Source organism: Chiloscyllium plagiosum, chromosome 9 (assembly GCF_004010195.1).
Source record: "Chiloscyllium plagiosum isolate BGI_BamShark_2017 chromosome 9, ASM401019v2, whole genome shotgun sequence".
Taxonomy (NCBI): domain Eukaryota; kingdom Metazoa; phylum Chordata; class Chondrichthyes; order Orectolobiformes; family Hemiscylliidae; genus Chiloscyllium; species Chiloscyllium plagiosum.
The window spans coordinates 95,396,838-95,418,241 of NC_057718.1; the positions used below are offsets into that span (position 1 = coordinate 95,396,838).

The window sequence follows — 21,404 nt, forward strand, 5'->3', positions numbered from 1 at the left end:
AGGTGCTGGTGTTGCACTGGCGTGGATAAAATTAAAAATCACACAACACTACGTTATAAGTCCAACTGGTTTATAGAACAAAGTCTGTTATCTGAATGTCAATTGTCTGAATTTCGGATTATCCAAACAAGATCTCAAGGTCCCATAAAAATGTTATCCGAACAAAACACTCCCCACCTTGATTCAGATAATCGAGGTTGTTCTGTATTTGGAAGTACAAGCTTTCTTTTACTATAAACTGCGTGTCCTACGATCCTGCCCCATTAGCTACATGACAAAAGAGCAGCACTCAAAGCTTGCACTTCCAAAAAAATTTGTTGGACTATAACCTGGTGTGTGGTTTTTAACAACTGAAGGACTAATTAAAGTGTCAATTGGCATCACTCTAATGTTGGAAATATTGCAATTTGTGCAAACGATCAAATAGTTTACCATTAATGACCAGATAATTTACTAAATAAGGTAGGTGAGATACTGGTGGGTGGTGTAAAACTACACACTCTAAAATAGAATTAAATGTTACATTCTCCTTAAGTTTTCATTGAGAATGAGAAGTTAGGTGGCCAGCAAACAACTTGCCCACCCATCTGGGTTTAATGCATAATTAAAGTCTCAATTGATCCCAATAATACATATCTTTCTATAGTTAGGCAGTAGTGAACAGCCTGTTTTTAAGAAATTAAAAAAGATGGTGGTGGTATTGTAGATGAGAGAACAAACTTCAATTTATCACCTCTGTTCAGATGCAGATTTTTTTCACTCATTTTCTACTGTTCTCACTGTTATAGAATTAACACTTCAATACACTGCAGAGCTGTTTTTCATGTCCTGAGTAAAGTACAGCATTTGAACTGATCAAATGCTGAGACTTGGGAAATTGTTGTGCATAAATTTGTTTTGGGAATTGTCTTCCTATGTACATTTTCAAGCACAAAGCTACTTTAGGTCCATATTTAATCTAAGGATGCAGTTGAATACTTAATCTTCTAGGCTTGTGACAAATTTTATAAGCATCCATTTTGGATAGGCAAATCCTTTTTGTAATTGCTTATCTGACCTCAAAAGTGCACTGTTCTCAGTTCCCACATTACAGAAATAATGAAAATTGAGGAACTTTAAAGAGCTATCATTTATACATTGTAGTACAGTCTCAACTCACCCATACTTCCAGATAGTGTAGATAATGCTTAGTTTAGCTATCACACTATGAAATGCTCTCCTCCAGGGAAGGTGATCTTGTAGACCAGTTGGCTCAAGCTTCCTCTCACAATCACATATTTCCAATTACATGCACAGGATCAGAGGTTTACCTCTTCCAAGAAACCCTGGCATCTTTTTCATCTTTCACTGAAGTACAGCAATTACACAAATTGCTTTCTGTATTTCTAAAGACTGGAGTCACGTTACTTGAAATTGCAGCAATGGCATCTTTAGGAGCTGCATGGTCTCAATCTACACCTTTGCGTAAATCTCAAGTTACTGCACAGATCATAGATTTAAACAAGCTGGCCCTGCTAAATCAGCAGAGGTCAGCATTTACTCTAGCATCAGTGCACACAACTGAATAGGGTGACCACCTCCTTCCTCTCACCACTTCCCATCCTTCCCCAACAGGGATGTGACTTATATTACTGAGTGAAATGCAACCTTCCTTAAAAATTCTGTACTACATGTACAATGTCAATTACAATGATAAATTCAGGTTGGGCTTTTATCCCCCCAAAACATCCACTGAGGGATCCATACCAACAAACATATGAACATGATTAAAACCATAGGTAGTAATATATAACAATCATGCAATAGATAGAGTAAATAATATTATGTTGGTAAACTGAGCAGTACCAGATTCAGTTCTAATATGGATATTAAAAAACAAAAATGCAACATGTTAATATAAATAGTACAAACTGTATAACCTACAAAAAGGTACTAATTTATTTTTAAAAATGTTAACTCTCATGCAGGGAAGATGATAAAAGCATTTATTTAGCTCCCAGTAACCCTAACTGTGAAGTAGGGAGAAAGTGAGGACTGCAGATCAGAGTCGAAAAGCATGGCACTGGAAAAGCACAGCAGGTCAGACAGTGTCCAATAAGAGTGTTGATGTTTTGGGCATAAGCCCTTCATCAGGTATGTGAGGAAGGGGGAGCCGAGAGATAAATACGAGGGTGAGGGTGGGAGAAAAAGGTAGATACAGGTGGGGGATGGTGGTGATAGGTCAGAGCAGATAGGTGGGAAGGAAGATGGACAAGTGGGACAGGTCAAGGAGCAGTACTGACTTGGAGGGTTGGGTTTGGAATGAGGTACGGGGAAGGGAGATAACAAAACTGGTGAAGTCGACGTTGATGCGGCATGGTTGGAGGGTCCCGAGACGAAAGATGAGGCTTTCTTCCTCTGTTGGTGGGTGGCATGGATTTGGTGGAGGTGGCAACCCAAGACTTTAATGTCCTTGGCAGAGTGGGAGGGAGAGTGGTCAGCCACAGGGCAGTGGGGTTGTTTGATGCGTGTGACCCAGAAATGTTCCCTGAAATATTCCACGAGTTGGCATCCTGTCTCTTCAATGTAGAAAAGACCACATTGAGAGCAACAGAGAGTAGATGAGGTGTATGGATATGCAGGAAAATCTCTGCTGGATGTGGAAGGATCCTTTGGGGCCTTGAACAGAGATTTTGGGGGGGGTGAGCGCAGGTTTTACATCACTTGCGGCAATAAGGGACAGTGCCAGGAGTGGAGGGTGGGCTGGTGGGGTGTGCACCTAATGGGAGAGTCACATAGGGAATGGTCTCTGTGGAATGCAGATGGGGTGGGGAGGGAAATCTCTCTCTGGTGGTGAGGTCTGATTGTAGGTGGTAGAAATGGTAGAGGATAATGCACTGTATCTGGAGATTAGTGGAGTGGAAGGTGAGGACCGGGGAGTTCTAGTCTTGTTGCAGTTGGAGGGGTGGGGTTCAAGGGCAGAGGTGCAGGAAGTGGAGATGCATGGGACGGCATTGCTCATTATGTGGGAGTGGAAATTGCAGTCTTTGAAATAGGAGGCCATCTGGGATGTCCTGGAGTGGAAGTGCTCCTCCTGGGAGCAGATATGGCAGTGGTGTAGTCCAGGTAGTAGTGGGAATTGGCAGGTTTGAAGTAGATGTCTGTGTTGGAGAAGCTGAGAAGAGCAGAAAGTGAGGACTGCAGATGCTGGAGATCAGAGCTGAAAATGTGTTGCTGGAAAAGCGCAGGTCAGGCAGCATCCAAGGAACAGGATTCCTGAAGAAGGGCTTATGCCCGAAACGTCAATTCTCCTGTTCCTTGGATGCTGCCTGACCTGCTGCGCTTTTCCAGCAACACAGAAGCTGAGAAGAGCTTGGAAACATTAGTACTTCAGTGCAGCTGAGCGCAGGAAGGTTGAAATGCCGACATACAACTGAGCAGATTAGAGCTTAGGGACGAAACCAGGGACATACCTGGTTGCGAGTACCCAGCTGCTGGTGAAGAGCAGGAATTATGTTTGGAATTTCACAGTGCAGATCTATAACAGGAGGGTGATAAGCTCGAAGAACAACATTCGTTCAGATAATCCATGATGAAATAGCACTTGAGATGGAATTAATGCCAAATCAGTAAAAATGAGGAATTGCAATCTCTTGTAAAGTCAATGACATTTGATGATCAGCGACACTAACAATTGGAGACAGGTGCTGAGAAATTCAAGGAATCTGTTTTGACTACATTTACCAAGTTGTGTACACTGTAGAATGTTTTATCATAGTACATACCCATATATACAAGTTAACTGTGGGTGTTAGAAAGAAACTGCACAGGTTCTGGTGGATTGTATTGGTAGTTCTAGTTTGTACAGTATTGTTATTTGCTCGAATTTGAGGAGTTCTATTGCTTTCATCCAAGTTCTTTGGAAGTCGTCATGGTCTGCTTGAAAAATAAAGGGAAATGGTGTTAACCAGATCACAGTATAATTTGGTGACCTTTTCCAAGATCACAAGGATTTCTCATCTGGTCCAGGATTAAATATTCAATCAATAGAATGCACAGCCAGGTCAGAAAACTACAAAATACAATTTTGGGTCACCACAAGTCAAAAAAGAATAGAAGATTAAATGAGAAAGGAATAAAATCCCAATGTAATGGGAATGAAATGCAAGGGAAGATTAAAGAAGCCCAATACACTCTAGAAAGACTAAATTGGGGAAATAAGAGGACATTTAGCAGGAACAACTCAATCCAAACAAACAAAGATCTGGTGAACTCAGTATTACTGCAGGACAAACCAGTAAGAACAGATGGTGAGGAAACATTTGGAAAAATCTAAATAATAGGGGAGTACAATGGAGTAAAACATGAGGAGAGTTCAAAGTATGGCTGCATGTTTGACTGGGGATGTTGGTTTGAGGTACAAATTTCAATGGAGTTCATTATATTTCATTGTTGATATTTTAATGTTATAAGCAAAAGAAAAATCAACTTTTATTTTACCATGGCAAATTTAAGACAATGTGGTTTGAACTGAAGAATATTTAGAATATATAAATAGTTCTGTTACAGTTTAAGGGCCTGTCAAGTCTTTGCAATCAAAGCACATCCTCAATACATGCAAAATTTATATTAAAAAAATTCACTTTTGAACACTGAGTGTAGACACTGAATGTTTACCATATCTGAACTTTCAAGTTTGAGTGAAAGAAACAATTATGGCTGTAACGAGGGACAGCAAGTGTTTTTGAACATTGAATCAAATTTTCCATACATTTAGTTCATGAAAAAGGACTGCATGTTGGACTAAATAATTATTTAGAAAAGCTAATCAAGTTTAAAATCTTGATTGAGAATTTATTTGAGATAACTCCATTTTTAAAAGTTGATTCCAGTGATGTGACACTTTCAATACAGATAAACTAGTAATGAAAACCGTTGTACAAATGATAAATAAGATCAATTTAAAATAGCTAAATCCATCAAGAAAAATACTTCAGTGCATGAAGTTAGTTTCCATAACTTGATACGAATGAAACTGTGGAAAAAAAAGCAATGTTCGTTCCAGGTGGTCACAATTCCTAATTAATTTGGATAATCTTTTTGTTAAGTTAGAGTTTGTCAAATAGGCTAAGGCTGCCCGAAACAATTATTCAAGCAGGCTTCTAGAACTCTGAACCTAAGCTTTTCTTGTATTTAATTGCAGCATGCACACATTAAAAAAAAAAATACTTGGTTTCATTTCTTTTATATCCCAATCCTGCACATGTACACTGTACATAGCAATACTTGTCTCTGCATTAACAGCACCGACCTCACAGATGCAAAATCACTTTTGCTACTGCTCCACATCGAAGAAAATTCCAAATGGCACACATACCATATTATACCAAAATAAATGTATAGCAGTCTGTAGAAATTTGCAATTTGAGCTTTACAATGAGCTCCAAGCTCAATCAATTTCAGGCTTAGCAACAGTATTTGGAGGAAAGCTAACTTTTGGATTCCTCAACTTTTTGTCTTTTGGCTGCAGGTTCTTCAGAAATATTGGCAACTGATTTCGTTCTGTCCATTGCAACCGTAATACCAGTCAGAATGTAGCCACCACCTCCACTCATTGTCAGCTTGGGATGAGTCCGATTTGGCAAAACCTGAAATATTTGGATAAATTAATTTTTATACATTGCTGTAAATTAGTGCTAGAAGTTTAGAATACTTTTCTTTAAACACGCTATTTCTTCAGTTAATTATTCAAAGCTAATGGTAAAATGAGTGCAGGACCAGAGGGACTTAACATATATACACACACACACACACACACGAGTCATTCAAGGAGGCAGGACAGATTGAGAGCAAGGTTAATAAAGCATACAGTGCCCTCGGCTTTATTAATACAAACAAAGTACAAGAGAAAGGAGGGTATGTTGCACTTGTTCAAAACAAGGTGGCTTCAGCTTGAGTCCTGTGCCCATTTCTGGGTGACACACCTTAAGGTTGTGAAGGCATTGAAATGTGTGCAGAAATTACGGTTACAAAGACAAATTGCAGATGTTTGGATTACTTTCTATGGAAAAACAAAAGGGCTGACAATAGTTTTGACAGAGGTATTCAAAATCATGAGAAGTGTGGACAGTCTGGAATAGATAGGGAGAAAATGTCACAGTTAATGGGAGGATCAATACTGATTGTACACGTTTAAAGTAATTGGCAAAAAAACTGTAAAAGATGAAAACAACATTTATGCAGTGGATGGTTAGGATCTGGAATGCCAACCTGAGGTGTGTGGTGGAGGCAGGTTTAAGCAAAGCAGTCAAAAAGGAAATTAGCAAGTTATATAGAAAAGGAACAATGTGTAGGGTTATGGGGAATCTCTGGAGATTGTTTGTACCAGAGAGCTTTTCCAGCACCACGCTCCCGACTCCTGTATTGTAACAACGCTGTGATTCTGTGGTGTTTATTAGGTCTCTCTTTGACGACAATCTTCAGAAAAACTGAATTTGGGTGGACTAAAACTTAGTAGTTCCAGCATGTAAAATTAACCAAGTATTTTATGCTGTTCTGTAGTATGGCCACAAACTTGTTGAATTTCTATGTGAAAATTAAAATGCAAGAATATTTCAGCAAAGTTACCATGGTAATCTGACTTTGAGAAACAGACAAGGTTTGATGGAATAAACATCTAATATAACTACATTGACAGAGCACATGCAACACATAATTGATGAGGTCTGGCGAGTTGAGTTAGCATGAAGAAAATTGGTTATATAACACCAAAACAAAACAGGAGAAAAATTTGTGGATCTGTCCAAACAACAATTATTTGCATAAACTGAAGACAATCTTGGACAAATGAACATGGCTTGGCTCAGGAACACACAGCTAAAGAGAAACCACACGACTGAAAATGCCCACTGTATTAACAATGTATCTACCTAAGAGAGGACATGCAGCAGCAGAGCTCAATAGGACACATTATTCTCAGTCAGAAGATCATGGATGCACAAAACCTGTTCTCTGAAGTCCTACATTAATGGTCAACTTGTTCAGAGTTTAGTTTAAGTTTACCTGATAGCCTCTCAGCCATGTTTCAGATAACCTCAGGTTAACAACTCCACCCCTTTCTCGTAGATTTGAATAGCACACAAGCAAAGGCTAGATGAAGGAAGAGAACAAGGTAATGAACTGAACGGTGTTCTCAAATATTTAATCAAACCAACAATCTACTTTTATGTAGTTTATTTTACCTCTTTGTACTGGCAGTAGATGACAAATGGTCTAGATGGTGCCACAAACTCCAAAAGACAAAGTAATAAGGGGCTGGGATACAGGCGACTCGCTATAATTAGCCTTGAAAAAATAAAAACAAATTTAACTCCAAACAATTTCATTTACTTGACGTTAGCTAACTTTGAATTTCCAATAAAATGGCTGGACAGAAATATGGTATTATATTTAAAACTAAAGCTGATGTATTCACAAATAAAATGATTTAGAGAGCACATTTATCACCATAAAAAAATCCTACAGTGTTACATAAAAATACTTGGCAGACCTGTGGACTTTAGGGTCACATGGGGTCCCCATAACTAAGCCAGCACAGGAACACATCGTGAGTGTGGTGTGTCAGTAATACATCCCTTAGATCAGTGGGGCAAAGAATCCAGTTGTCTTTTAGAGGCTGCAGGCAGATTATCTTGCTCACAAATCTATTTTAGGGGATGGGGCATTTTACCCTGACGACTGTGCAAAATGGCACAGAGTTTCCACCTCTCATTAATTTCGGCCTCTGCACATGTTAATTGATTGTGCTACAGACAGCAAAATGCTGGTGAGCTGGTAATATTACTTCTCATGGAGGCCTTATGTACACTGGTTGTTCATTTCCATGGTACAGGTGGCTAATCAGTTTTCCTGCTCAGCCTTGGGATCTTCAAAAGGGCCATGAAAGTGTGCTGGGCAGCTGTCCTGTCGTGGCTACCAGCTATTTTCCTGCAACGTTGTCTCCAAGCCGGTCACTCACTAAGGTGAAGAAAATTCAGCTCATTTGGATGGTGACCAAAGCTTGACCAAAGGAGATGGTTTTAAGGAGTTCACAGAAGTTAGAAGTTTCAGGTATGAATTTCAGGACTTTGGACCAAGGCGATCGATAACATGTTAAAGGAGGTGAGACACGCTAAAGTTGGAGGATTGCAGATTTCTGAGGGGGCTGAAGGTTAAGGGGAATTTGAGCACAAGGATGTGAATTTTAGTAAAGGTGGCAGCCAAGGAAAAGGAGGTAACACAGTTGAGCAAAAGCACAAGGATGATGGATGAATGCAACTTTGTGCAAGTCAGGATATGGATAGAATTTTAGAAGAACTTAGTTTATGGAGAGTAGGAGCTGACTGGGGCAAATTTGGAATAGTTAAGCCCATAGGTAGCAAACAAAGAAACGTACAGAGACTTCTGGGGAAAGATAAATATTAAGAAATTGGTGCAAACCAAAGGGAATATAACATGCACACTGCATGCAAATTTACCAGGTCACTGTCTAGGAGGAAATACGACAATCGAGAGAGACTTGGAAAAGGAGTCTTATTTTAAAAAAGGCGATACAAGGAATGATCTGATAGAAGCAGTCCACTTTGAATGGGTCATACATGCAAAATTATGTGGGCATGTAGAAGCAGAGAAACATGTTATTTTAATTACAAAGAAAGTTTTGAGACCGTGAAATGCACCCTCAGAAACTTCATATCGCAAAGCTTAAGAATGGTTGACATAAGCATTTGAAGCAAAGGAAGATAACAGGAGTAGGGGAACTGTCAGGCACATGGTGATAAGACTCCAGTTTATGCATAGGATTAACAGTAGAATGGATTGGTTGGGTTGAAAGGCTTATTTACTTGTGCAATTTCTACAAATTTTAATTCATGCAGGATAAATGTTGATTACTATCGTACATATATTTTTAAATGTCAGGGGCATTCAAACTATCACAGTTGCCACTTATAAAAATGATGTGCAACAGAATTATAATGGAGTTCATTTGTTACATCAGCTCACCCATCTGCATTTCTCTCTTGCAGCACAGCAGCAGCAGCCTGCAATTTCTTTAGTCTATCTTCTTGTTTACTCTTCCTCTCTTCAACCTGTGAAAAAACATGTCACCAAAGATGGAGTCCAGTTTGACTTTGGAAGACTGGAATTTGCACAAGAACAAGCATAAAACTAGGTTAGAAACCTGGAATATACTGGGAAAGGAGAGAATTAAATAAAGGCTTGGTTTCAGATCCAGAGTTGCTTTAAAGTTTGAGAATTTTAAAACAATTGTTTTCCTACCAGAAGTATGTTAAAAAAAGTCAGAGAGAAAGCAGTCAGAATACAGTTACAAATATAGGGTCCCAAGTGAAAGGAGGGCATGATCGGAAAAGAATTGTATCTGTAGGTCTAGAAAATACACAATAATAGGAGCTACTGGCTACTCATGTAGATGCAGGTGGAGCTCAAAATTAACCAAATTTATGAAAGCAACATTATTTCAAAGTTAAATATTGATATTGTGCAATTTGGTTTAACTGAAACAAATTACACATTGAGATCTTACAACAGTATTTTTATATGAATCTTGGACAGAGGGGAGAAAATTTCAATTGCTCATTTTTCTTAATAAATGTACTTTAAAAACATTAAGCATAATAACCTAGAGAGATCCGATGACAAACTTACAAGATAATTCATGGCTTAGAAAGGGTGGACGCTGGGAAATTGTTTCCATCAGGCAGGGATACCAGGACCCGTGGGCACAGCTTTAGAATTAGAGGGGGGGCCAATTTAGAATGGAAATGAGGAGACATTTCTTCAGCCAGAGAGTGGTGGGCCTGTGGAATTCATTGCCACCGAGCGCAGTGAAGACCCGGACATTAAATGTCTTCAAGGCAGAGATTGATAAATTCCTAATCTCGCAGGTAATTAAAGGCTATGGGGAGAATGCAGGTAAGTGGCATTGAAATGCCCATCAGACATGATTGAATGGCTGAGTGGCTTTACTTCCACTCCTATTTCTTATGGTCAGAAGGACACTTGCTGGGATCTATTTTTGCTTGACAAGGCCTGAGCAAATTAGCAGCATCTTAAATAGAGCACAATATCTAGGAAAGATAGAAATTTGCTAGTTTGACTGAAGTACTTGATTAAAGCAGAGCAAAATGTCGAAACCCTTAGTGACAAAATAGTGACTTCCCATACTAGCAGCATCAGTAAATGAGCCTAAAATGAGTTGAACGATGTAGTATAAACAAACTTTACAAAACATAAGACAACAACTGGAAAAGTGGTGTCTAAAACTAAAAATGGACAAGTTATTAGCACAAAAATGTTACAATACAGCTAGTGACTGAAGCAAAAGTTTAAGCACCTTTTTAATTTAAAAAACGCAATGGCAAAATTATGCAGCACAATGTTTAAATAAGTGCAATTGTTTAGCATTTTGCTAGGTCACAATATCATAAACCCTGCTTTCGTGAATCAGTTTAGTTCATGACCATTTTCCGCACAAAAGAAAAGCAAAGCATTAAAATCAATGTGCTTTAAAACATTGAGTATTGTCACTATTTTAGTGTTGCTTTACATCAATTAACAGAACCAGCTACCAACAGATAAGTCTCAAAATCTGGAAAAATTTCTGCTCACATACAGTAACTGTTTAAAATACCTGAGCCCTTGAAATTGGTTACATTCGAATTTAACATTCCACATTACCTCCTACAGGAACAAATCTTACATTGGATTTTCGGTCTGAATTTTTTTCTTTATTTTCAGCCTCCTCACAAGCAACATCCATGGCCTCAGTTTCTTCAGATTTGTTGTTATCCATCACGGTCTCACCACAAGGCATTCCATCACCCTGGCATATGTTCAGCAGGCTCCCATTACCTTCTTCCACCATAACTTCAGTTTGTTTTTGCAGCGTTTCTTTCTCAGCCAAGAAAACTCCAGAAAGAAGGCTGTTCAATTTGTTGATAGGGAAATCATATAGATGGTTATAGAAGGATTTTGGAAACCCAAAATTCTCCATCGCTGCCCTGATAGGCAAGCTACCTGGATACATGTGGATAACAGAGCCAAAACCTGCAGAAAAAGGTTAAACAGGAGACATAGCATAGATAGTTTATTATTATTTAGACACTGATAGCTAGGTGGTCACTTTGCAAATTAAAGATAGTCAGTTGGAATCCTAATTTGTCATTCTTGAACCAAGGATGGCTTGGTAAGGTGGGTAATGTAAAGATTAGTAGTTAAGCAGGAGGCTCTTATGATGGCAAAGAGGATAATGAGCACCTCAAACAATAAGGATGGTGACTGATTGATTGGACCACCACAGGGAGTGGGGTGGAAGTAGATAGCAGAGGAAGATGAGAGTTGAGCTTGAAGTAGTCTCACCCGACCTGGTAAGGGCGATTTCAACGGGGGTTAAACACTAGACATGCTCAATGCTTTTCCATCTGTATTACAGTAAATATGGGACCATACCAGGAATGACAGATGGATAACGCAGGCAAGAGGTTGACTGAACAAATTGATGGCTGGGCTGGAATTGTGTGGAATTGAAGAATTTTCAAATACAAGTAGCGAGTTTTGAGAAGATTGTAGCTCAGGTTGAGGTTCTGCATGTAGGTTTGCTTGCTGAGCTGGAAGGTTCATTTTCAAACATTTTGTGGCATTCCAACCAGAACTCTATCAACAAACACATTGACCTGAACCCGACTTACCACCCCCTGAGAAAAAGAACAGGAAATGACATCACCATAGGAAATGACATCACCAACCCAAAGAAACCCAAACATATAAATAGAAAGCGGAATCATCGGTAGTGCTTCATCTGCAGGCTCACTGAAGATGTTACCTTGTATGGTGACAAAATGTCTGAAAATGAACCTTCCAGCTCAGCGAGCAAACCTACATCCACATCTAAGTAACTCAGAAGATATTCTTACAGGGCAAAATCAAACAGTATTAGAAGACAGAATAATTAGAATTTGCAAATCACAACAAACCAATAATATTTAATGTGAGATTTAGAACTGGAAAGTTGTGGCTTTCTCGACACGGGTGTTAAATTTATTAGCAGAACTAATACTGTCTGATCTTTCTTAATAATACTTTTGCTTGGTTTTTATGCACACTTAGATATCCAAGTGCATTGCCAATGATTCATTTCTAATGTGTAAATCATGAAGCTTACGTAGCAAGTGCTATAAGGGAGGGAAATTCAATTAGGAAATTACAACTTTTAATTTGTTAACGAAAATAATCAACATTGCATCAACATCCCTAACCCAAACATGCAATTCTTTGAAGTGAACTCTTATTTCTCTCACCGATCCACTGTTCACTCTGTACTCAGCAATTAAACATGTGCCACAAAATTTGAATTTGTTTTTAAAAAAGGAAAGAAGTGATATCAGCAGATTAATAGACATGATAGTGAATCAAGAACACAGCACGGATTAAAGAAGATATTCTGAAGTCTTCGTAACATTTGTACTTTGAGGTTCATTTGCACAAATATCCATTGTAGATCATGTTTACATTTCTACAGTACAGGGAGACAATTCTTTGTCCGAAATCCTGAAATCTGAAAAGCTGCAAAATCTGAAGGTTTTTTTTTGTGAAGTTTTTAATCTTACTAACAAGGTTGTTTGGTGTGCAAACACTTAATCCAACTTCACACCCACTTGATACTACGCCATTCAGATGCGACATAGGGGGCATGGCAGACCTCAATTCCGTTACTCAGTGAGTCTGCTGTTTGGTAAGATTTTTTTTAAAAAAAAGTGTCACTGTTGAACCATCACTTATTCCAAGATTAAAAAAATTCCAAATTCCGAAAACTAGCTGGTCCCAAGGGTTTCTGATAAAGGATTGTGTACCTGTACAGCATTCAATTTTGAACATCATTCCCAACTAAGCTTCTCAAATTGAACTTCAGTACGATATACTGCAAATAGATTCAGCTTCACTCAGTTAAAAGGTCAATGCAGAATGTTCACATTTGCAATCAACCAGGTCAGCTAAACTCACTACAATTCAATTAAGTTACAACACATTAGGAATTCTCAGGCGAATATGGTGCAAATTTAGATTTTATTACCTCCTAATCTCTCCATTACAGCACCAAGCACCAGACCAGCACAGGTTTCTGCTACAATTACTTTGGAGCCTGCATGGATGTTCCCAAGAGTTAACATCTGAGCCAGTGTGTCATACCTTAAGTAGCTGAAAAAAATGGTTAGTTAATAATGGTTTTAATTCTGGTGATCTGTTGGGGATACAGCAACATTAACAATGCCATTTAAAGATGCTTATGCAAGCAAGCCAGTCTTTCTCTCCCCCCTCCACTCTTTTCACCTCATCACAAAGTAGTCAAAAAGTAACACCACATTCAGCAAGTAGTTTTAATGATAAAAATTGAAGTGTAATGTTTCATAAATTAGAACAAAAATAATAAGTGATTTGAATAGAATATCTTGAGATTCCTTTCCTTATGCCCAAAAAAGAAAAGGATCAGACATGCCTATTCACCTCCGAAGAGTTGAACATGCATATGAATTAATATGGGACTGTGTTCAGCAGGTGCTCAATAAACCCATTTATTGGCTCTAAATTTACATATTTTAAGTCAACTGTTCATAAATCAGATTTCGAACCAGCTAATTTCAGTAAACCAAGCTATTGCATTTGTTTAGTCACAGACATAAGCTATTAATGAAGCAGATTCAAAACAAAACTTTGGACCAGTTAATGAAGGACTTAAAACAGGCAAATCGGTCAGAAGAATGGGTCTCTTAATTCTTACTGAATTAAAACAAGATTGCCTCACAGCAAGTAACTTCATCCATCTCAAATTATCCCAAATGGTTACAACTTTTATCTGAATAATCCACTGTGCTATTTTAACATTACCTAGTGTGAACAACTCTTATTTCAGATTTTTTGAAAAATTGAACTCAAACTTCACCATCTGCCATGGCAGGATTCAAACCAGGGTCCCCAGAACATTATCTGAGTCTCTGGATTAACAGTGCAGCGAGAGTCCCACTAAACCATCACCATTCCAGATATTCAGAGCCTATGGTCTTGCTGTTGAACCTACAATCTCACTTGATTAATGATAATGAACTTCACAATGATGTGACAACTACTAAAGTTGTCTGACAAGTGATATCTTTAGAACACAGGAAAAGACAGTGACAAAGAAAGCTTGTTGCTCACGACTGATCATCTACCTCAAAATATATCTATCCATGCTATCCCTGTAACACTCAAAGTCATTAGAATTTAGACAGTGATCAATGTCTGTCCTGAGCAGGCTCAATGATCAAGCTACCATGGCTTTCCTGGTTAACGAATCCCAAAGATTCACTATCTTCCAATTTAAGACAGCCCTCATCTCAGCACAAATGGCTTGCCCCTTATTCTGTTGGGCATGTCTATATGTATTAGCTATCCTCATCACATTATGGCTTAATGGCCTGGTGACATAGATTTGTATTTCATTTATAATGCTTCGGGAGGTTCGACAACGTAACTTACTTCACTGGTACTTGACACAATGAAGAACCAACTTGATACATGCAGAGAGCATTCTGAACAATATTTTCTGAAAAACTATTTTAATTAAAAAGAAACGATCTTTCGACCAAGATCAAAAGAAGTTTTATTTTTAAAATTAATAAAAATGGATCAAATTCAGTAGTGTCAAAAAGCAAGATATTGCAACTGGAGGAATAATTGGCAGAACAGAATCCAAGTAGCTAGAAAAGATGGTCAGATTCAAAAAGCCATCCTTGATTTAAATTGTCATTGTAGACAGTAAATAATTCTCCATGACACCTTAATGCCCTGCCCAGTTCCAACAAAGCAGGAGTTAAAATCCACCTGTCAAGACAGAAACCAAAGGACTCAGCTAAAATTCAAAACAGCTACTAGTCTGAATCATGCCTCGTATCAAAAAACAAAAGAGAAAGTTCAACTTTATTTACTCACCAAATTTTACCTGGCTCACGGGAATGATACATCATGGCCATTATGCGAGTGGTAGGCTTTAGGATAGTTATAAATGCTTCGTACCTATCAACAAGATTTAACTAAATTAGAAGTTGTTGCGACTTATTGCTCTGCAAGGTCTAAGATTAACATTTATTTGAATTCTAAACAGTTACATAACTGAATTTCTTCTGATAATCTGTGATGTCAAGGTGCATATTAAATAGTCAATCTAGTTAAGCACATCGATTCTGAATTTTGGTTACACTAACAGTTAGACATTTCTTTGCAACTGCAGTGCCTCAGACTGACTCGATTAGGATTTCACAATAAAAAAACTATAAACTATTTGCCTAAGTAAACTATTGTTTTTAGAGAGAGAAAAAATCAATTTAACTGACATGCCAGGATATCTCAATCAGGAAAAGTCTCTTTCAACCAACATGAGACTCTAGAACACCCTAAGAACAGAATCTTACTTTTTCTTTTTCTTCTTGATGTACTTTTCTTGAGCAAATCCAGTTTTGTCTCTAAATGTTGTGCTATTCTCTATCAAATGTTGAACAATATCCTGTGTAAAATAAAATCTCAGCTTTAAGAAGTTAATTATTTGGGGACACACACAACAATTTCTGTGGAGAAAATTATTAGTAAGTAGACGTCACCAGTATAAAAGTCATTCCTCAGGCTTTGTTGCATTGGAAATGCCCTCATCTCTGGCCTAGAAGACCTGGGTTCAAGTCCCACCTGCTCCAGGTTTAAAATAACAACTGAACAGTGATTATAAATATCAAAAAGTCATCCCTACCTGACCTTTTAATCCCTGCTCTTTAAGTGCCTCAATGTCATCTCTGCTGAGCTTTTGGGACTTGCCATCATCAATGATGTTTCGATTATCAACACCAGCTTCATTTACTTCTGGCAGAATTAAAAGAAAAACAAATCATGGACTGCTTTAAAACAAACTAAAAAACCACACAAATCCATTTAACTTGCATTAACCAAGATCAAATGTAGCTACAGTGCTAGGTTGAAAATATAATCATTCCACGTGAAATAAATGGCAAGCTTCAACACAGACCTGAGTGGTGAAGAGCCCTCAATATTATATTCCCCCACCCTCCTCTCTGACCTCCATCCCCACCCCCTTTCACCTATCGTACTCTATGCTACTTTCTCCCCACCCCCTTCTCATTTCTCTCTTCACACTGCAGGCACCCTGCCTCTATTCCTGATGAAGGGCTTTTGCCCGAAGCGTCGATTTTCCTGCTCCTCGGATGTTGCCTGACCTGCTGCGCTTTTCCAGCATCACTAATCTAGACCCCCTCCCCTCAATATTATACCCAACTCCCATAATTTAGTACCCACAGTCATCACTGCTTTTCAAACACGAGAGTTAAGAAACAGTTTACTGAAAAAATTAAATGCAAACTATATTCTTAATCGTAACCTGCAGAAAGGACAACAAATAACAATTCATTTTGAAAGTAAATTTTATTTTACTGCTTCATTAGCTTTGGTACATAACAAGGGGAATATACATTTGTCTTCTCTTTCAGTTCAATAAAGGCAACCATTAAAAGTGATAAAACGTAAAATGGAAGCCCAAGTCACTAACCAAGATTTAAATTTCAAGTCAGAAATAATTTAGTCAGTTCTGGAACTATAAATGTAAAAGGTGCATTTTATCCAATTAAATCCTGACTGAATCACCTGGCCATATTTTATCCTATGGCAGAGGATGGGACCATACAAAGGAGTAAGCATATGAACAATCACTATGGACATTATAGCTTTACACAGCATAAGAATACTGAATATTATCCTTGAAGAGGTTTACAAACCTGGCATTTGTCAAACCTGACAAAGATTTATTAGAACAAACAGTGTGCATGTGTATACACTATCTGGTGGAATGTCTACCTTCAGACAATTGTTTTATTTTTCAGCAATGCTGATATTAAAATGTCCATGATGCAATTTACAATACAATATTACCTTTGGCAACTTCTTTAGTTTTTACTTTAAGTGGTTGGAGTACTCCTCCACTGGAAACCTCAAAAGTGGTACCATACTGCTGTCCAATCGCATTGTCCAAGTAAAACCACTGTTTCTCAAAGGTGATTTTTCTAGAAAGCAAAGTTTGAGATCCATTTAGTTCTAAATAGAATATTAAGTTCATCCCCAGTTATAGCAAAAATCAGTGACATATGTACAAAATATTCTTAAAAATTTCAGATCTTTAACAGATGTCATGTGAATAGCCATTTGGATACAGAACTGGCTCAAGGTAGAAGACAGAGGGTGGTGGTGGAGAGTTTTTTTTTAGACTGGAGGCCTGTGACCACTGGAGTGCCACAAGGATCAGTGCTGGGCCCTCTACTTTTGGTCATTTACATAAATGATTTGGATGCAAACATAAGAGGTACAGTTAGTAAGTTTACAGATGACAGCAAAATTGGAGGTGTAGCGGACAGCGAAGAGGGTTACCTCAGATTACAACAGGATCTGGACCAGATGGGCCAATGGGCTGAGAAGTGGCAGATAGAGTTTAATTCAGATAAATGCGAAATGCTGCATTTTGGGAAAGCAAATCTTAGCAGGACCTATACACTTAATGGTAAGGTCCTAGGGAGTGTTGCTGAACAAAGAGACCTTGGAGTGCAGGTTCATAGCTACTTGAAAGTGGAGTTGCAGGTAAATAGGATAGTGAAGGTGGTGTTTGGTATGCTTTCCTTTATTGGTCCGAGTATTGAGTACAGGAATTGGGAAGTCATGTTGCGGTTGTACAGGGCATTGGTTAGGCCACTGTTGGAATATTGCGTGCAATTCTGGTCTCCTTCGTATCGAAAAGATGTTGTGAAACTTGAAAGGGTTCAGAAAAGATTTACAAGGATGTCGCAAGGGCTGGAGGATCTGAGCTACAGGGAAAGGCTTAACAGGCTGGGGCTGTTTTCCCTGGAGCGTCGGAGCTGAGGGGTGACCTTATAGAGGTTTACAAAATTATGAGGGGCATGGATAGGATAAATAGGCAAAGACTTTTCCCTGGGGTCAGGGAGTCCAGAACTAGAGGGCATAGGTTTAGGGTGAGAGGGGAAAGATATAAAAGAGACCTACGGGGCAAATTATTCACGCAGAGGGTGGTACGTGTATGGAATGAATTGCCAGCGGAAGTGGTGGAGGCTGGTACAATTGCAACATTTAAGAGGCATTTGGATGGGTATATGAATAGGAGGGGTTTGGAGGGATATGGGCCGGGTGCTGGCAGGTGGGATTAGATTGGGTTGGCATATCTGGTCGGCATGGACAGGTTGGACCAAAGGGTCTGTTTCCATGCTGTACATCTCCATGACTTTATGAATGGCTCTGGTCCACTTAAAAGTAACCATACTCAACATACTAAAAAAGTGTTTAATTCACCAGGTTAAACAAAATGATAGTTTTAAGACAGTGGAAGTCAAATATTTGCAATGAATTTTGAAGATGTAAATAAAAGATGTTTATGGGTTAGGACAAACTGAAACACAATGAAGCGCCCTAAAGTATAATACTTTTCCTTCCAGTCCAAGTTCCCAATTTCAGCCATACTGCTGTGGGGACACAATGAGTATCTTTCATACTTCTGAGTTAAAGAGTGAAAATAAAGCAGAGATAACAGGAAAAAGTCAGAATGGGGCAATAATTGGACTGCTCCATTATCAATTTTCGTGGCCATAGGAAGCAAATATTTTCAGCAAATATTTTCAGTGTGTGAACAGAAGAAAGTTTTTTTTAAAACATGTATAACTCAAACTCTTGTAACTGTACTTTAAACAAAATTTCTTGTTATATCACACAAGCAAGTAGTTTTTTTTTTGTCAGTCAAGCTGTACTGATATTTACAGGGATATGCAGAAACAAAACAGGAGTTGCCATTCTGCCAATTGAGCCTGCTCCGCCATTCAATATGATCATGGCAATGTCTAACTTCTTGAAAGAAAATCCAATATTCTGGCCTCACTGGTTTGTGGCAGAAAATTCCACAGGCTCACCACTGACTGGGTGAAGGCATTTCTCCTCTTCTCAGTTCTAAATGGCTGAACCTGTATCCTTAAGATTGTGACCCCTAGTTCTGGACTGTCCAGTCAACAGCAAGATCTTTTTTGCATTCACCTTGTCTCGTTCTGTTAACATTTTGTAGGTTTCTACAAGATGCTCCTCATTCTCAACTTCAGTAAATGTAAACTTAACCAATCCAGTCTCCTTTCATGATATCAATGATGGATAAGTTGTTGGAGGGGATTCTGAGGGACAGGATTTACATGCATTTGGAAAGGCAAAGACTGATTAGGGATATTCAACATTGTTCTGTGCATGGGAAATAGTGTCTCACTGTCACCTCCCAAAACAAGACTCAGTTAAGTCAAAGAAGACTGATGAAGGCAGAGTGTTAGACTGTGTCCCTATGGACTTCAGCAAAGCATTCGACAAGGTTCTGCATGGTAGATTGCTTATTAAGGTTAGATCAGGTGGAGTCCATTTTGGGGATGGGGGGAACAACTGGACAAAATTGCCTTGAAGGTAGGAGACAGTGTAGTGATAAAGGGTTGCTTTTCAGATTGGAGGCCTGTGACCAGTCATGTGCCACAAGGATCCGTGCTGTGTCCACTGCTTTTCGTCACTCAAATGATTGTGCAGTGGCAGGTGGATTTTAATTTAGATAAACGTGAAGTGTTGCATTTTGGTCAGGCAAACCAGGGGAGGACATAAGAGTTAATGGCAGGGCCCTGCAGAGTGCTGCCAAAGAGATCTAGTTCCTTGAAAATGAAGTCATAGGAGGACAGAGTGGTGAAGATGGTGTTGGGCATGCTCGTCTTCATTGGTCAGTGCACTGAGCACAGGAATTGGGACATCATGTTGTGGCTGTTTAGGCCACTGGTTAGGTCACTTTTACAATTCTGATCTCGTTGCTCTAAGTTGTTAAACTCGAAAGGGTGCAAAAAAGATTTACAAGGATGTTGCTGGGATCAGAGGGCTTGAACTTTGGGAGAGGCTGGATTAGCTTGTGCTGTTTTTGCCCCTGGATCATTAAAGGCGGAGGGGTGACTCTTAGATTTATAAAATCAGGAGGGGCATGGATAGGTTAAATAGCTAAGGTCTTGTTCCCCAGAGTAGGGGAGTCCATCAGTCCCTTTAAGTTGAGAGGGGCAAGATTTAAAAGGGACCTGAAAGACAGATTTATTTTTATGCAGAGGTGGTGCATATATGGATGGAGGCACCAAGTACAATTACATTTAAAAGGCATCTGGATGGATACACGAATAGCAAGGGTTTAGAGGGACATGGCCCAAATGGGACGATATCAGTTTAGGATATCTGGTCAGCATGGATGAATTGGATTGAAGGATCTCTTTCCCTGCTGTATCACTATGATTTATCCATCGATCCAGCCATCCCAAGAATCAGTCTTGTAAATCTTCACTGCACTCCCTCCATAGCCAGGCCATTTTTCCTCAGATAAGGAGATCAAATGCTACACATAAAACTCTAGACTTTGCCTCATCAAAGCCCTGTGCAATTGCACCAAGACATCCCTGTTCCTGTGCTGGAATCTGCTCATTATGAAGGCCAACATAGCATCTGCCTTCCTCACTATTTGCTGACTTGCACACTTGCTTTTAGCAAGCGGTATACAAGGACACTCCGATCTCATTCCACCACCCACCTTCCCAATACATTGCCATTCAGATTATAATCTGTGTTCCTGCTTTTGTTACTGAAGTGGACAGGAGGAAGTGAGAACCACAGATACTGGAGAGTCAGAGTCAAACAGTGTAGTGCTGGATAAACCACAGCTGGTCAGGCAGCATCTGAGGAGCAGGAAAGTCAACGTTTTGGGCGTAAGTCCTTCATTGGGAGTTTGGAGGGGAAAAGGGGGGCTTAAAAGATAAATAGGGGGTTAAGAAAGGTTGGTGGGATGGTTATGGATGGATCAGGTAGGAGGTGATTTTGATATGTCAGAGGGGAGGGTGAAGCGGATGATTGGGAAGGAAGATGGACAGGTAGGTCAGGTCCAGAGAGCAGTGCCAAGTTGGAGGTTGGATGTAGGGAGATTTGGAAACTGGTGAAGTCAATATTGATGCTGTGTGGTTATAGGATCCCTAGGCAGAAGGTTAATTGTTCTCCTTCCAGATGGCGGGTGGCTTTGATTTGGCAGTGGAGGCAGCCCAGGATTTGCATGTCCTTTGGGGATGGTAGGGAAACGAAGTGGTTGACCACAGGGCATGAGTTGTTTGGTGCATGCAGACCAGAGATTTCCCTGAACGGCACCCCTTACATTTATCCATCTTATACTTTTTCTGCCATGCATATGCCCACAACTTGGATCAAATCACACAAACACCTCTGCAATCTCCCAAGTT

General features: G+C 39.2%; 1 protein-coding gene across 5 annotated transcripts in view; it reads right to left on the reverse strand.

Annotated features, from left to right (window-relative positions):
* Positions 1–3,277: 3,277 nt before the first annotated feature.
* Positions 3,278–21,404, reverse strand: part of trmt6 (tRNA methyltransferase 6 non-catalytic subunit) — a 28,486-nt gene continuing 10,359 nt past the window's right edge. Inside the window, exons 2-12 of one of the 5 annotated variants that reach the window (XR_006312614.1) lie at positions 17,002–17,132; positions 15,812–15,921; positions 15,483–15,574; positions 15,004–15,087; positions 13,109–13,233; positions 10,739–11,085; positions 9,022–9,107; positions 7,221–7,323; positions 7,042–7,128; positions 5,357–5,627; positions 3,278–3,915 (exon numbers count right to left, since the gene is read on the reverse strand). Coding sequence is in view for 3 of the 5 variants with exons in the window: in XM_043696571.1 (XP_043552506.1) it covers positions 3,886–3,918; positions 5,490–5,627; positions 7,042–7,128; positions 7,221–7,323; positions 9,022–9,107; positions 10,739–11,085; positions 13,109–13,233; positions 15,004–15,087; positions 15,483–15,574; positions 15,812–15,921; positions 17,002–17,132 (1,336 nt within the window). In the remaining 2 variants the exon portion in view is untranslated. Of the gene's footprint in view, positions 3,919–4,807; positions 5,628–7,041; positions 7,129–7,220; positions 7,324–9,021; positions 9,108–10,738; positions 11,086–13,108; positions 13,234–15,003; positions 15,088–15,482; positions 15,575–15,811; positions 15,922–17,001; positions 17,133–21,404 lie in introns of those variants that run through there. The other 4 variants (XR_006312613.1, XM_043696571.1, XM_043696572.1 and 1 more) reach the window with 4 other exon arrangements.